This window comes from Chiloscyllium plagiosum, chromosome 37 (genome assembly GCF_004010195.1).
Source record: "Chiloscyllium plagiosum isolate BGI_BamShark_2017 chromosome 37, ASM401019v2, whole genome shotgun sequence".
Classification (NCBI taxonomy): Eukaryota; Metazoa; Chordata; class Chondrichthyes; order Orectolobiformes; family Hemiscylliidae; genus Chiloscyllium; species Chiloscyllium plagiosum.
In genome coordinates, this window is record NC_057746.1 from 17,050,964 (window position 1) to 17,067,017 (window position 16,054).

Below are 16,054 nucleotides of genomic sequence, written 5' to 3' on the forward strand. Positions count from 1 at the left end.
TTGAACTGGGTCCTCCTGGTCCAGGGGTGCAGGCACTACCACTGCGCCACAAGAGGGCCTTGCATGAGTCAGATCACATCTCGACTATTGCTTGAATTTATCAAGTCCAAATGGACAGCAGGGAGGGTGAGGGCACAGCCTTTCTACTGGAGGGATGGAGAGAATCGCTCCTCTAAGAGGCTTCCAGTCAACGGTGCTGAAGGGGTTAACAGTGAAGTTTCTGGAGCTGAGTTCCTGCTCCTCCCCCCCCCCCCTTCCCAGATCAATCTCAGCTGCTGCATTGGACGGTGAATTAACCTGAATGAGATGGAAATGGCATCCAGTAAAACACATTCAGGTGTGAGGAATGATCTGAGTCAGTTGAGCCCCACAACTTTTTAAAAGGAGGGGGGAAGGGTAGAAGTGTATCGTTTGTACTTGGTTGGGGAGTGTTGCTTCATGTCTTGCGGGGAAGAGAATGGGAATTACGGGGAAGCCCTTGTCTGTCCCCTCTGCCTCGGGTTGTTTGTGGAGCCTGTTCTGGTGGACTGTGAGCGGAATTTCTGCCGCTCCTGTATTGTGTCCTACAGGGAGGCGCAGGGTGGCTCGGTCTGTTGCCCGCAGTGCGGTGTGAGGACCCTGCGGCTGCTGCTGCAGCCTAACCGGGTGCTGCGGAACGTGGTGGATAAGATTCGGCGGCTGACCAGCCCACAGCAGGAGCTGAGTGAGGAGGAGAGGCGCCTGTGTCCAGAACACCAGGAGAAGCTGACCCTGATCTGTGAGACGGACGGCATGATTATCTGCCTGGTGTGCAGGGACTCCAAGCTTCACAAGCAGCACCAGTTCAGGGAGCGAGCTGAATTCCTGGCCACCTGCAAGGTATTGTGTGCAGAAGGGATGGGGGAAGGATGGTGCAAGTGTGCATTTTGCAAAAGCAGGTGTCCTGTTAATTTTAGAATTAACTTTCTTTTTGTTGTTACATGTACCTGAATGAGTACAGTGAAAAGCTTACAAATCACCACTTTACAGTACCATTGTGGTACCAAGGTTCAGATTCTTAAGTCAAGGGTGTGATGCTAGAAAAGCACAGCAGGTCAGGCATCATCCAAGGAGCAGCAGAATTGATGTTTCGAGCATAAGCCTTTCATTAGAAATGAAGCCTGATGAAGGGCTTGTACCTGAAACATAAATTCTGCTGCTCCTTGGATGCTGCCTCACCTGCCGTGTTTTTCTAGCACCACACCCTCTTCTCTGATCTCCAGCAACTACAGTCCTTGCTTTCTCCTAGTCAGATTAAGTGCAAATTCATAGAACATAGAAATGTACAGGTCCATGATGTTGTGCTGAGGATTAATCCTAATGTAAAATAAAATAGCTTAACCTACGCATCCCTCAATTCACTGCTATCTGTGTGCATGGGAGCAAAAATTGAAACAAAAAAATTAAAGTCCATCAATAAATTTGTCTTTGGAGTAAGTCTTTCCAACCCAGGCAGTGCTGGATTTTGCCTTGAGGCTGGGAATTCGAGTCCATGCTGAAGCTGGGGGTACAAGAGGCACAACAGCTCTATGGTTAGCACTGCTGCCTCACCGCATCATGGATCTTGGATTCAACTCCACTCTTGGGCCACTGTGTGGAGTTTGCATGTTATCTCTGTTTGCCTTGGTTTCCTCTACTTTCCTTCCCTCAGTCCAAAGATGCCCAGGTTAAGTGGATTGTGTTAAATGTGGATAGGGGGCGATCCTGTTCGGAGGGTCCATGCAGACCCGATGGGCCAAATGGTGGCTGTCTCCACTGTAGGGATTGTATGACAGAAGAAATCTACGATGCGTGAAGGAATTTTCTGTGGCAAATCTGGCATCTAGTAATAACTCTGTTTCCTTCCTGCCTTCACCTGCAGAATAAGGGAGACGTGCTGTTAAACTCTCTCAACCAGAAGGTGGTCTCTTTGAAAGATGTGGTGCAGAAACAAGTCCTGGAGATTGCACAGACGAAGGTAAGGCCGTCTGATCTGCCCATGCTTGAAGATCTGCGACAACCTCTTTTCATGGAGTTAGTGTTTTTAAAACTTGGTTTTTTTTTTGGATCCATGGTTGTCACTCACCCTGGAGTACCGTTAATAGGCCCTCTTAGTGGATAAGTGAAAAGTCGATTAGGCTGCTTTGGAGTCATGTGTAGGCCAGAGTAGGTAAATTGGGTAGGTTTTCATCCTGAAAAGATATTTGGGAATTGAATGGATTTTTGCAACATTCAATGATCCGGAAATAATTGCATAAAATTCTAGACTTATTTAATTGAAATTTCACCAGCTGGGGTTGTGTTGGGGTTTGAACACATGCCCAGAGAATTGGTCTGGGCCTGCAGTTTACTAGTCTTGTTACTTGGGCAATACCTCTGACGGTGGTGAGCTATCAAAAAGGATTGGCGGGGGGTTGGGGAAGGTGGGAGGGAAAGGGTTGCCTGCAATTGAGATATGACACTAAACCGATCGCAAGAAGCGACATGGGATTGGAAGGCATAAAATCCGTGTGGGTAGAGCAAAGGGAAAAGACCCTGATGGTTGTTATGTGCAGGCCTCTGAGCAGTTGTCAAAACGCAGAGCAGAAAATAAATCGGGAGATGAGAAAAGATGTCGCCTGATATGCATGATCACAATAATCCTGGGACTTCAATATGCGAGTGGACTGGGAAAAATCAGGTTGTTAGTGAATCTCAAGAAAATGAATTTGTGGAATGTCTACCGGGTTGTTTTGGAACAGCTTGTGGTATAGCCCATTATGGAACAGGAAGTTCGGGATTTGGTCATGTGTAATGAGGCAGAATCGATTAGGAACCTTTTTAAAAAAAATGAACCTTTTTTCTGGGGAAGTAACCACCCTAAGATAACTTCTCCCCCTCAAACTGTAGGGTGAATTCTGGAATCAATGTAACCGTGCAATAGTTGAGTATGGATATGTATAAGGATATGAGGGAGGAGCTGGTCAGTTGATAAGAAGGGGAACTTCGGAAGATAATGGAGCAGTGACGGCAGGGGTTTCTGTGGGGGTGGGGGGGAGGAGCAGCATTAAATTCATTCAAAGGAGGAAGAAATGTATGATAGAGAATATTAGGCAAGCATGACTGATGAGGGGAGTCAAGGGACAGCATCTATGAAAAAGCTTTTTAGTTCCCCTGTTTGCTTGAATGCAAACAATTGATCTCTCCTGACAACCATGTCTGAACAAGAAATGCGGTGAAGATGACTGGGATTTTTTAAAAATCCCGCAGAGTACACCTGAAGAAGCAATGAGGGGTGTAGGTGAAATGAGATTAAGCTAACTAGTAACACAAAAGAAGATTGCAAGAATATTTTTAGGTATCTGAAAGGCAAGAGTGGACATTGGATGGCTGAAAAGTGAGGTTGGAGATGTAGGAGTGGCAGAGGAGCTGAATAGGTATTATGCATCAGTTTTCACTGTGGAAGACGCTAATAGCATACCAGGATTTCAAGAGGCTCTGGGCAGAGGTGAGTGTAGTGACCATCACGAAGATGGTGATGTTGAGGAAAGATCTGAAGGTGGATAAATCACGTTTCGGGATAAAAGCAAATTACTGTGGATGCTGGAATCTGAAACCAAAAAAGAAAATGCTGGACAATTTCTGCAGCTTAAAAATGTGTTGCTGGAAAAGCACAGCAGGTCAGGCAGCATCAAAGGAGCAGGAGAATCGACGTTTCGGGCATAAGCCCTTCTGGACAGAAAAGAGCTGGCGTTTCGAGTCTAACTGACCCTTTGTCAAAGCTCTCTTGGATAGACTACCACCCAGGTTTCTGAAGGAGATGGCTGAGGCAATTGCAGAGGCATTGGTGATCTTTCAGGAATTACCGGAGTCAGGATAGTCCCAGAGATCTGAAAATTGGTTAATGTAATGCTCCTGTTCAAAAGGGAGGGAGGCAGACAATCGGAAATCATAGGCTGGTTAGCCTGACCTTGGTCGTTGGTAAGATTTTAGAGTTCGTTATTAAGGATGAGGTTGTAGGGGTATTTGGAAGCACAAGATAAAATATGGCTGAGTCGGCATGGCTTCGTCAAGGGGAGGTCGTGCCTAACAAATCTATTAGAATTATTTTGAGGAGGTAATGAGCAAGTTAGACAAAGGAGGACCAGTGAATGGGATCTATTAGGATTTCCAATACACCTTTTGATAAGGTACTGCACAGGAGGTTGCTAAATATGTGCCCATAGTGTCAGGGGAAAGACGCTGGCATGGATAGAGGATTAACTGACTAACAGCAGAGCAGGGGGGAATGAAGGTGTCTTTTTCAGGATGGCAGCTGGTGACTATTGAGTTCTGCAGGGAGTGGTGTAACTGTGATTGTTACAATCAGGATGAAGTGTTTACAGGTGACAAAGATAGGTGGAGGGACTAGTGTTGTTAAGATGGTGAGGCTCCAGAAGGCAAGTAGGTGAGCAAAAAAGCAGATGAATTACAAAGTGAGGAAGGTGTGTCTATTCACTTCGGTAAGCAGAATAGTGGCTTAGACTAGTTTCTAATGGGGGAAAGGGTTTTGAGGACTTGAGTCATAGTTCCTGATACTCTTCAGGTTAACATGCACACTGGCAGTTTGGAAGACAAATGCAGTGACAGCATTCATTTCAGGAGGCCTAGAATGCAGGAGCAGAGATGAACTGTTGAGGCTGTATCAACACCAGTCTGAATGCAATTGGAATGTTGTGTAGTCTTGGGCCCCATATCTAAGGAAGGATGTGCTGGTCTTGGAGGGGTCTGGAGGAGGTTTAAGAATGATCCTGTGGCTGAAGGACTGGTCATTTTGAGTAGTTGGCAACTGAGTCTGTACTCATTGGAGTTTTGGAAGGGGGACCTCTTGTGGATATGGAGATGATGTTTCCACGAGTAAGAGGGACTAGGAGACAAGGGCATGGGGTTAGACCTTTCAGAACGAAGGAGAGGAGAAATTTCTTCCATCACTGGTGAATCTATGAAACTTATACAGCAGGAAACTGTCAGGGAGTGTGTTTTAAGACCAAGATAGGTTCCTGACTCGTAAAGGGATCAAAGATTGCAGGGAGAAGGCAGGAGAATGGGGTTGAGAAACTCATTCACCATGATCAAATGGCGGAGCAGTCTTAATAGGTCAAATGGCTTAAGTTTGCTCCCAGCTGGTCTTCTATGTTTGGTGAGATGTCCCTGAACTTTAAAAGGTGGATAAATACAGGCTCTCCTGCAAAGGGATTGGCGCATTGAATGTGTCAGTGGACTGAATGGACAACCAATTGTTTCTTGGGCTGTTGGGATGAAAGATTATTGACGAGGATAATGGGGCAATCGCTTGCTCTTCAGTACTGCTGATGCATTTTAACATCCAGCAAGGGCCTTAATTCAATAAGTTACCATAAGGTGATCCCTCTGACATTCTCATCACCTTCATGCTGTGTGGCCATTTTCTGGCCTGGAGTCTTGTGCTTCTGGAATAAACTGAGGAACGACCAGTTACCCAATGCAACAAACTGCGCTTTATCGAATTGTTCACCTTGGGCAATATTGAGCATTTCCCGCACCCCCCCACGCCCCATTTTTTTTTTTTTAAGGCCCCTGTTTGCTTGAATGCAAAAAATTGATCTCTCCTGACAATCCTCTCTGAATGGGGGTGGATAAAGAGTTCCATGTGTGTTTTAATCATCCTCTTCCCCTCCAGGATGTGGGCTGCAGTCTGATCTGCCACATTGCTCAGCAGTTTGCTGACATGCACAAGTTCCTCAATGAGCATGAGCAGCAGCTCCTGGAGAAGCTGGAGGCTCACGTGGAAGGGAACCTGGCGGAAATGGAAAGGAACCTGGCAAAGCTGAGGGCACTGCTCTTCTCCACTGAGCAGGACATCGTGTGTATTGAGGCTAAACTGGATCAAGGTGACTTGGCATCTCTTAAGGTATGTATCCTCCTCTTCTCTTCTCTTCTCTTCCTGCACCCCACCCCCCAACACCACCACTAATGATTCTGTTTCAGGAGATCTATTGCCTTTCATAGCATGGGGTTTGTGAGCATCTCTAACTTAGCTTCTCAGTAGCACAACAAAAGTTAAATGTAAGCACGTTGCTGATGTCTGAGGGTTTAGCTGAGTTTATTTTGTTTACCTCTATTTACCCTTTTCCATTTATCGACTGAACTTCACCCTGACTACAGCATAGAATCAATGTGGGAGCAGTTGGGGCGGCATTGACTCAATGGTTAGCACTACTGCCTCACAGCGCCAGGGACTCTGGTTCGATTCCAGCCTCTGGCAACTGTCTGTGTGGAGTTTGCACGTTCTCCCTGTGCCTGCGTGGGTTTCCTTCCACAGTCCAAGGAAGTGCAAGTTAGGGTGAATTGGCTGTGCTAAATTCCACCCTAGTGTTCAGAGTTGTGTAGGTGCATTAGCCAGGGTGCATGTACAGTAATAGGGTAGCAGGAATGGCTCTGGGTGGGTTGTTTTTCGGAGAGTCGGTGTGGACTTGTTGGGCCGAAGGGCCTGTTTTCACACTGTAGGTATTCTATTCAGTGTATGCAATCCAAGGCCACACTGCCCCTCCAAAGAACATCCCACGCAGACCCTTGTCCCCATATTCCCTGTGGCTAACCCACCTGACCTGCACATTCCTGGACGCTATGGGCAATTTCGCGTGGCCAAACCACCCTAACTCCCACGTCTTTGGACTGTAGAAGGAAACCAGAAGGAAGCCCACGCAGATGGGGGAGAATGTGTAAACTCCACTTGGACAGTCAGCTGAGGGTGGAATTGAACTCAGGTCCCTGGTGCTGTGAGGCAGCAGTGCTAACTGCTGAGCCACTCTGCTGTCCAGGTGCCTCTTCGGAGCTTTCCCCTTCCCCCATTCTGACTTGACTTTTATTGGGAGGGTATGTGTCATATGTTGTGGCCAGGATTTTCCCTCTTACTCCCCCAATCCGTGTTTTTTTTTAAATGGCTAAAAGTGCAGAAGCTGGCCATTGAGAAACTTTGGGACTCACTGTTCTGTGACAAGATAAAATGAGCACTGTCAAAGAGCTGTACAACATGAAAATAGATCTCCTTGTTCAACTTGTCCATGACAACAAGATATCCTAAATTAATCTCGTCCGATTTGGCTCAAATCCCTCTAAACCCTTCCCATTAATACATCTATCCAGTTGCCTTTTAAATGTTATACCAATGTCCTCTTCCTCTAGCAGCTCATGTGCGCACTACCCTCTGTATGAAGAAGTTGCCCTTTGGTTCAAGGAGAGATAGGAAACATTTAAAAGGGACACAATATCCTCTAGTTTTGGAATTGCCTTACCCTGGGGAAAAGACCATGACTATTTGTCCTATTAATGCCCCTCCAGTGACTTGTGTTTTTCTTTCTCCCTTGAGAATTGAGGTGGTCCAGCACAGTTGAAGTCTGTGTGCACCCTAATGAGTCTACCCTGGCATGCTTCTCCATCCTTTCTTTACCCAGTGTGATGCCACACGTGTCAAATGTCTGTGCCAAGGACTAGTGCTAAACAGTTCTTATTCAGAACCAGGAAGGTGCTGACCACTTGCACCATGCCCAGCAAATTTGTGCTTGCCAAACCCACACTAACATCCAAAGTTAGAAGTGGTTCTATAATTTGGACAACACTTAGTCATAGAGAGGTATAGCACAGAAACAGACCCTTCGGTCCAACTCGTCCATGCTGAACAGATATCCTAACCCAATCTACTCCCACCTGCCAGCACCTAGTCTATATCCCTCCAAACCCTTCCTATTCACATACCCATCCAGCTGCCTGTTAAATGTTGCAATTTGTACTAATCTCCTCCATTTCCTCTGGCAACTCATTCCATACACATACCACCCTCTGCGTGAAAAAGTTGTCGCTTAGATCTTTTATATCCTCCTTCTCTCACCCTAAACCTATGCCCTCTAGTTCAAGACTCCCTCTTTCCCCCCCCCCCCCCCCCCCCCCCCCCCCCCTAATGACACTATCAGCCCTGGCAAAGGAGGTTTCACTTATACTTATGTAGCAGACCACCAGTGGGCCGTTGAACTTTATGCCCCATGCCACCAGAGGGCAGCCACAAAAGTCTCTGTGCCAAGGCTGGCAAAGCAGTCTTCAGGCTTCGCAGTATTCGAAATGTGGCTGAATCAAAGTCCTGTACAACTGAAACATTACCTGCCAACTCTTTCACTCAATACCCTGGCCGATGAAGGAAGGAATGCCATGTGTTGCCTTGACCACTCTATCAATCTGCGTTGCTGCCTTAGGGTACAGTGGAACTGAACACCCTGATCTCTCTGTGCATCAATTTTCCCCAAGGCTTTTCCATTTACCATTTATTGTTGACTCTTGAGTTGGATCTTCTTTGCCAAGTAATCCTGACTGTCAGTGTATTTCTTCACACCAACAACTCGATTGTCAGTGGATCTGTGTGGTGCACCTGTGTGGACTGTTAAGCTGAAAATAATATGAAGGGGCTTACCCATTGCAGAGAAGGAATGTGTGCACCTGTTTCAAATCTGCCAAATAGGTGCCAATAATTTGTGGTTCGTTGCTTGGGATATTGCTGCGAACAATCAATCAACCTACCTAGTTTAACATTAGCTGGCAGTTAACTGCCAAACATTAACTGCTATATGGGTGGCACAGTCACTTGGTGGTTAGCACTGCTGCCTCACAGTGCCAGGGAGCTGGGTTCAATTTCAGCCTCTGACGACCATGCAAACTTCATCCAGATAGACATTCTCCTGGTGTCCGTGTGGGTTTGCTCCAGTTTCCTCCCACAATCCAAAGATGTGCAGTTTAAGTGAATTGGCCATGCTAAATTGCCCGATAGTGTTCAGGGATGTGTAGGTTAGGTGCATTAGACAGGGGTCAATGTCGAGGAATGGGTTTGGGTGGGATACTCTTCAGAGGGATGGTACGGACCTGTTGAGCCACAGGGCCTGTTTCCACATGAGGGATTCTGATTCTATGATACGATTCTGGTTCAACATGGAAATACCTTTACCAGTTAGTCCACTAGCCACCCAATCAGTCCTCTCCTCTTGTATGGTATAAATGTTGCTTTTCCCCCCTCTGAATTGGTCTTGTTGTGAATGGACCTGATGATTATGGGTGTGACGCATCTTTCTTTTTGTGATACTTAAACTTTGTATTTCCAAACCATTTTTTGAATATTTTAAATAGAATGACCAGAATCGTGTAATCCATTCTTAACACTTCAAATTCTGTTTGAATATAAATAAAGTAACATTGGATAATATTCTGCCAAGCTTTGAGTGAAATGCTGAAATCTGGTGCGTAAGGTACAGTGAATGTGGAAATGTTGAAAATGCACTATTCCTTTTACTTTTTATGAATGAGGAAATGGAAAGGTGGATTAGTAAGTTTGCTGATAACACACAGGTTGATGGAGTTGTGGATTGTGTGGAGGGCTGTTGGTTGCAATGAAATATTGATAGGAAATTTTGAAAGGCTCTGAGAAGTGGCAGGTGAAATTCAATCTGGAAAAGTGTGGAGTTGTTCACTTCACTGGGAATCCTGCCTTTAACTCTGTATTCTGCATTCACATTTGACATTCCAGTATGGAGGAACACTGGGATCTTGGGGTACATGTCCATAGATCCCTCAAAGTTGCCACCCAGGTGGTTAGGGTGGTTAAAGCATATGGTGTGTTGGCTTTCATTAGCAGGAGGATTGAGTTTAAGAGCCATGAGGTTATGCTGCAGCTCTATAGAGCCCTGGTTAGGCCACATTTGGAATATTGTGTTCACTTCTGGTTGCATCATGATAGGAAAGATGTGGAAGCTTTAGTGAGGGTGCAGAGGAAATTTACCAGGACTGGACTGGAGGCATGTTGAGGGAGCTTGGGCTTTTCTCAGTGGAGTGAAGAAGGATGAGAGATGACTTGTTAGAGCTGCACAAGGCATAGAGTGGATAGCCAAAAACCTTTTATTTTCCTCCCCAGGTGGAAGTGTCTATCACAATGGGACACTATTTTAAGGTGATTAGCAGAAGGTTTAGGGGAGAGATCAGAGGTAGGTTCTTTAGGTAATGGTGGATGCGTGGAATGCACTGTCTGCAGTGGTGGTAGAGTCAGACATATTAGGGATATTTAAGTGACTGTTGGATAGGCACATGGAATTCAGCACAATGGAGTATATAGTGTCACGAAGCTTGTTCCATTTTTCTCTCAAGGCTACTGTGTCCTTTTGTTTTAAAGAGGGGTAATAAAACAATCCTGGCTCCAATTAGACTGGTTTGGTACAGAGATTAAAGGGTATTGAGGACTTTTTGTTTACATATAAACAGAATGAGACTTCATGCCAAAGTAGTCATGTTTTCGAAGTGACCTGTATAACAGGGGAGTGGTCTGCCTTTTTTTTAAAAAGGGGATTTGTTTATTGGGATTATGTATATTCAGACAGATGGAGTTCTGTAGGAATTAATTATTTTGTTCTTTGTTTCATTGTGTAATTTTGTGATTAATTGTTTGCCTGTTTTAAAACCTGGCAGTCAACCTTGCTAACTTAGGGTAATTTTCACTGTACATGTACCAAAATAAACTGCCATGTTATGGTCTGGGTTCCCTGCTGAAGAATATTTTAAATGGTCTGTCCTAGTCCATAACAGTAGGTTAGTCCAGGTTAGAGTACGATAAAAGTGCAGCACAACACCGAGCACTGAAGGACCTGGACTGTGCTGTACTGTTCTATGTTCTTTGTTGTTTTTTCTGCTTGAATGCGTTTTTTGTTCCACTGTACTACAGTGACAAACTAACATTTGTCTTGTTTCTCTCTTCAAGGAGGTTGGCTCTTGGAGGGACAGGTACGCATTGTTTACTGGAGCAATTGTAAATTAACATTCACATCCCACTGTGTTCTCTGGTCTAAATCCTGATGTACTAACCCACTTACTGCAGTTGGTTTTTATTGGAGGGAGCTGAATTTCAGACATGAGGAAATTCAGTTATACTCAGCTTTTGGTGCAATCACACCTGCAATATGATGCAAAGTATTTAGTCTCCTACCAGTATCCCCTTGCTTAAACACAGTGCAAAAGTTCACTTCCTGATTTTTGAGTTCTTGAATGCAGTGTCAAAAACAAGGCTTCATGGTTCCAGCTAACTGGATGAATGGTTTTGGACTAGATGAGAAATATGTGGACTCTAACGTTTTCCTGCTTTTGACAAGTCTATGCAGTTATTTTGATAATCCTCTTCAAAACCTGGGGATTGAGTACAAAACTTAGTGAGGTAGAGGATTGGTTGCGACTTTATTGACTGTTTGTTTAATTTTATTGAATGGGCTGGCTAGTTTACATTTGAGGGAGGTGATATGTCCAATTGAAACTTGAAATGGTTCAGTCTCAATGAATCAAATAGCTTGAGTAATTTATTGCAATAAAACATAGTCCAGCAAAGCTATAGAGTTCATTAGTATTTTAACTGCTTTCAAATGTAAGTGCCTCTTTAGGATGGAATTAACACCAGAATGAGTTTTTTTTTTATATATTGGTAAACATTTCCCATCCTTCATTGCTATTGGAGGTGGTGAGCTGCCTTCTGGGATTGCTGAGGTGTATGTACATCTACCATACTTCTCTGGAACGTTTTTTCATTTAAAGGTACTTCAGTAAATTGACAGTTAACCAGGACTGTTACTGGTTAACAGGGGGAAGACTGAACTCACAGGTTGAAATGTCAGTCTTTACCTGGACTGAGTTTACTGAGAAGCCATTGGCCGTGGGATTTCTGTTGGGATCAAATGTAACTGGCAGAATTCCTTTGGCTGGTGACAACAGTGGTAGATTCCAGGTCCCCTCAGAGGACACTCTCTCTGGCTGCAACAATATTTCTTCCCGTAAGATGCTTCACTTGTTTTTAGGTTCTGAAACCCTCCATTGTGTCAGAGAGGCACCTGTTCCAGGCAGACTTGACTGTTCAAATTCATCTGCTTCCATTGCAGTTGTATACGCTAATCATCATGTGATTGGCTGGCATCATTAGTTTATAAAACTCCAATCAGCCTGCAAGGTTTTTGCTGTAGCCAAATAATTTTGTCATTTGGAAGATGCTCATTTTGTTTTTTCTGTTTTAGTCATTATTCTCAACTGTTGTACCTGATAACAATGCAATGTATAGTTGCAACACAGGGCAGACTGAAAGGGGTGTATTGCCTCCCACTCCTAGTCTTGTGTTCTTCTGTCCTTGTGCATTTTCTAACCTGGCTTTGTGTTAGCAGGGTTTCTGAAGAGATGCCTACTGCTCTGCCTGGGAATGTGTGCCTGGGAACATACAAAGGTCCATTACAGTACAAGCTATGGAGAGAAATGAAGAGTGCCATCCACCCAGGTAAATAAATGCACTGGCTCCACCAGTAATCTTGTATCTAGGTTAATGGTGGCAATTAAACTGCCTGAATTTTTATAAGTGATTCTTTCACTACTGTAGCTTGGCTTTTGCGGTGCAGTGGTTTGGCTCAAACAGTTGACATTTGATGTGGCTGAGGGCATATGATTAGGAATATTCCCTTTATGAAGATGAGATGTGTGCAATAGCAGTATGAGCTTGCTAAGCTGGCAGTGCCTTAAGTCAGAGTGGCAGCATCTTTATTTAAACCCTTTTTTGGTCATTTTATAACATTTTTGAAGTATTGTCTTCATTGTTAATTTGTGTTGATGTAGTTTGTCCACGGGACAAGTGTACAGTTAGTCACTAACTTGCAACTATAACAAATTGTACAATGGGCATACGTTTTGTATTGAGACAACCAGTGTGTGTGGAATAGCTAGTATGTCAAATAGGAAAGGAATGCTCTGACTTCCAAACTAATTTTTAAAATCTCTTCTATCACAAGCATGTCCTACTTGAGTACAGGAGAGGACCTTGAACATTACAGAAGCTTGGCAGGACTAAACAACATTGAGACAGTCGCAAATATTTTTTAAAAATTGAACTGGTTTCAATAATTGGCATTATTGATTGATCAAATCCACATTCATTTCCGCTAGCATGGTGTCTGTTTTGGATGTGTACACTAGAACGCTGAGATGCTATTGGTAGCTTCACTGGTGCCAATCTGCCCTGATGATATTAATTTGCTTATTGCAACCTAGCAGTGAAGGATACCCACATGGTCTCTTCAGTCGAAGAGACTGGGCCTTGAGTCTGGATTTATTACATAAACTGCGATTCAAGTTAACAGAGTCTAATAACAAAGGTAAAATCCCATGTTACAACAGAGTCCCTGTAATGAAGTTGAAAGAGTGTGTGGTCACTTTGAGAGAGTGTTCATTTCTGAGCTGAGAAATTTTGACAGTATATGTCTGTAACTATGTCTGATAGGTGCTGAGAATTGGTAATACTAACTTAGTTTGGGGGTTGTTCTGATGTTAAGGCATCTGGATTTGAATTTAACCAATTAATTTTAAATTATGCCCAAAATATCAAAAACCAACTCCATTTGAATTAACTATATTGACAACATCAGACCAATGAGTCTTGGCTATGAAGAGCAAGCCATGGTTTGGGTTGTTGGTTTGTTTGCTGAGCGGGTCGGTTTGTTTGGCTTCTTGTTCTATCATGATATCCAAGAAGGGAAATCATTTATTGTTCCTCTTTGAATTTTTTGCCAGCAAGGGTGTTTGTGTTTGCAGATTTCTTCTAGTTTCTCATTTTGTGATGACAAAGGGGTCATCTGCGTAATGGACCCAAAGCTTAGGCTGGATTGTGGGAATGGCTGTTTGTCTAACCTCTGCTTAACTGCTTCTGCTAAGTCCTGATTATTGGTGATGCCATAGGTGTCCCGTTGATTTGTTTGTATGTCCTGTCATTGAAGGTGAAGTGGGTTGCGAGGTGCAGGTCTAGTCATTTGAGTATGCTGTCCTTGCTGGCGGAGTTGGCACTATTGGGTGTTGGTATCCCTGATCCCTCTAGCAGTGAGGCAAGTGTTTCTTTGGCTAGGGTGTTGTTTATTGATGTGAATAGGGCTGTCACGTTGAAAGAGACCGTGGCCTCGTTGGTGTCTTTGTTAAATAATTCCTGGAAAGGGTGGGAGTGGCACTTTGAAAATTAGTCAGAGCTAACTGCCCATCAAACATAAGGACATGACACCCGAAAGAGCGCTCAAAGAAAATCTCGGAAGGCACTATCTATTTAATGTACCAAGGAATTTTATATAAAGACTCCCTATTTTAAAAAAAAAACTATCAGTCTGCCGAGGGAGGAGACAGCAGATTCAACACCAGAAGGAGGACAGCACAAGAGAATATTTGGACTTTGCAAGATTTAAGGTAATGTTTAGTAAATGTTATTGGAGCAGCATTTTAATAGTGGGAGTCACTGATTTTTTTTTAAGGAAAAAGGGGCTCTGATTTGTAAATGGTTTTTATTTGGTGTTCACTGTTAGAGTTTGGAAATTTTGTTTTTCTTTAAACAGTGGATATTGTGGGTTTTTCTTTCATTCACTCATTCACACTATTAACAGATGATGTGAGCTTTTCTGGGTGTTCTAATTTTAATTAGCAGAGGGGTTCGACCTCTGCATTGTAAGACCATTAATGCTACTGAAAGTCTGTATACTGTATGTTGGCTGTTCCCATGCACAGCCCTTCATTGCCTAAGGGGCAGAAATAATCTAATGCTGTAGCCAATACTATTGTCTTTGGAAGGTGTTCATTTCATTTTTGTTTTTGCTTTATTCGTTGTTCTAAATTTGTTCCAGACAAGAAAACATGTAATTGTAGCACAGAACAGTCACCCATCATCAGGTATTGAACTGACTTCATGGCAAGTGGCTGAGCTTATTTTTGGTTTGAGTGATAACCCTGTGATTGAATTGAAGCTAGAATAGGCTTCACCTGATTACATGGTCCAGTTTTTGACCTGATATATTGTACTGACATCATGTGGAACACATTTAATGATAGCAGCAGAAAGTGATCAGAGGTCTTTACACAGCCCCAGTGGGTATGGACTGTTAGCAGAAGCCGGGGAGAATAATCTTTGAGCAGCTTTTGGGAGCTAAGCTTGGAGTCATGCAGCAAGGAAACGGACTCTTCGTCTATGCCGACCATAATCACAGACTAAAGTAGTCCCAATCCCTGCACTTGGTCTATATCCCTCCAATCATGTACCGATCTAAATGTCTTTTAAACATTGTAACTATTACAGACCTAGACCAAACCCCCTCAAAAACATTTAGATGCCCCATACTCTAACCTTTAAAGTCTGAGAGAAGATTTGTAGCTTGGGTGCTTGTTGTGGTTCTGTTTGCCGAGCTGGGAATTTGTGTTGCAGACGTTTCGTCCCCTGTCTAGGTGACATCCTCAGTGCTTGGGAGCCTCCTGTGATCTTTCCTCCGGCATTTGTAGTGGTTTGAATCTGCCGTTTCCAGTTGTCAGTTCCAGCTGTCCGCTGCAGTGGTCGGTATATTGGGTCCAGGTCGATGTGCTTATTGACTGAATCTGTGGATGAGTGAAATAGCAGAAACTGAAACACCTGATCAGTGGATCCAGACACTCTATACAGTCAACACAGGAATTCTTGGACATCATCAGAAATATACACACAGACAAGAAACTATAGTCTCATTTGATGTAATGACACTGTTCACCACTATTGACAAACCCTAGCCAGAGAAACCATAGCCAACCTGCTGGACATACAGAACAGACGACAAGACTGGGAACCTTTCAACAAAGACTGCATACTCGAACTACTGGACCTGTGCCTCACAACACACTTCACATTCACCAACCAAATATATGAACAAACCAACGGCACACCCATGGGCTCACCCATCTCTCGACTCAGCAGAAGCGGTGATGCAAAGATTAGAACAAAGTCTTACTGCAAATTCAACCTAAACTCTGGGTCAGATATGTGGATGACACCTTTGTAATCATTAAAAACATAGAAATAGAGAACACACGCTGGATCATCAATGCCACACTAACAGGAATCCGATTCACTAGAGAGGAAGAAAAGGACAACCAACTCCCATTCCTAGACGTGATGGTACAGAGAACACCAAATGGAGAATTCACAACAAAGGTATACAGGAAAGCCACACACACA

The 16,054-nt window shown here is 43.9% G+C and overlaps 1 protein-coding gene across 1 annotated transcript in view; it reads left to right on the forward strand.

Annotated features, from left to right (window-relative positions):
- Positions 1-365: 365 nt before the first annotated feature.
- Positions 366-16,054, forward strand: part of LOC122541164 (zinc-binding protein A33-like) — a 22,866-nt gene continuing 7,177 nt past the window's right edge. Inside the window, exons 1-5 of the mRNA XM_043677780.1 lie at positions 366-858; positions 1,880-1,975; positions 5,675-5,905; positions 10,781-10,803; positions 12,219-12,328. Coding sequence (XP_043533715.1) covers positions 439-858; positions 1,880-1,975; positions 5,675-5,905; positions 10,781-10,803; positions 12,219-12,328 — 880 coding nt within the window. The 5' untranslated portion in view covers positions 366-438. The remainder of the gene's footprint in view (positions 859-1,879; positions 1,976-5,674; positions 5,906-10,780; positions 10,804-12,218; positions 12,329-16,054) is intronic.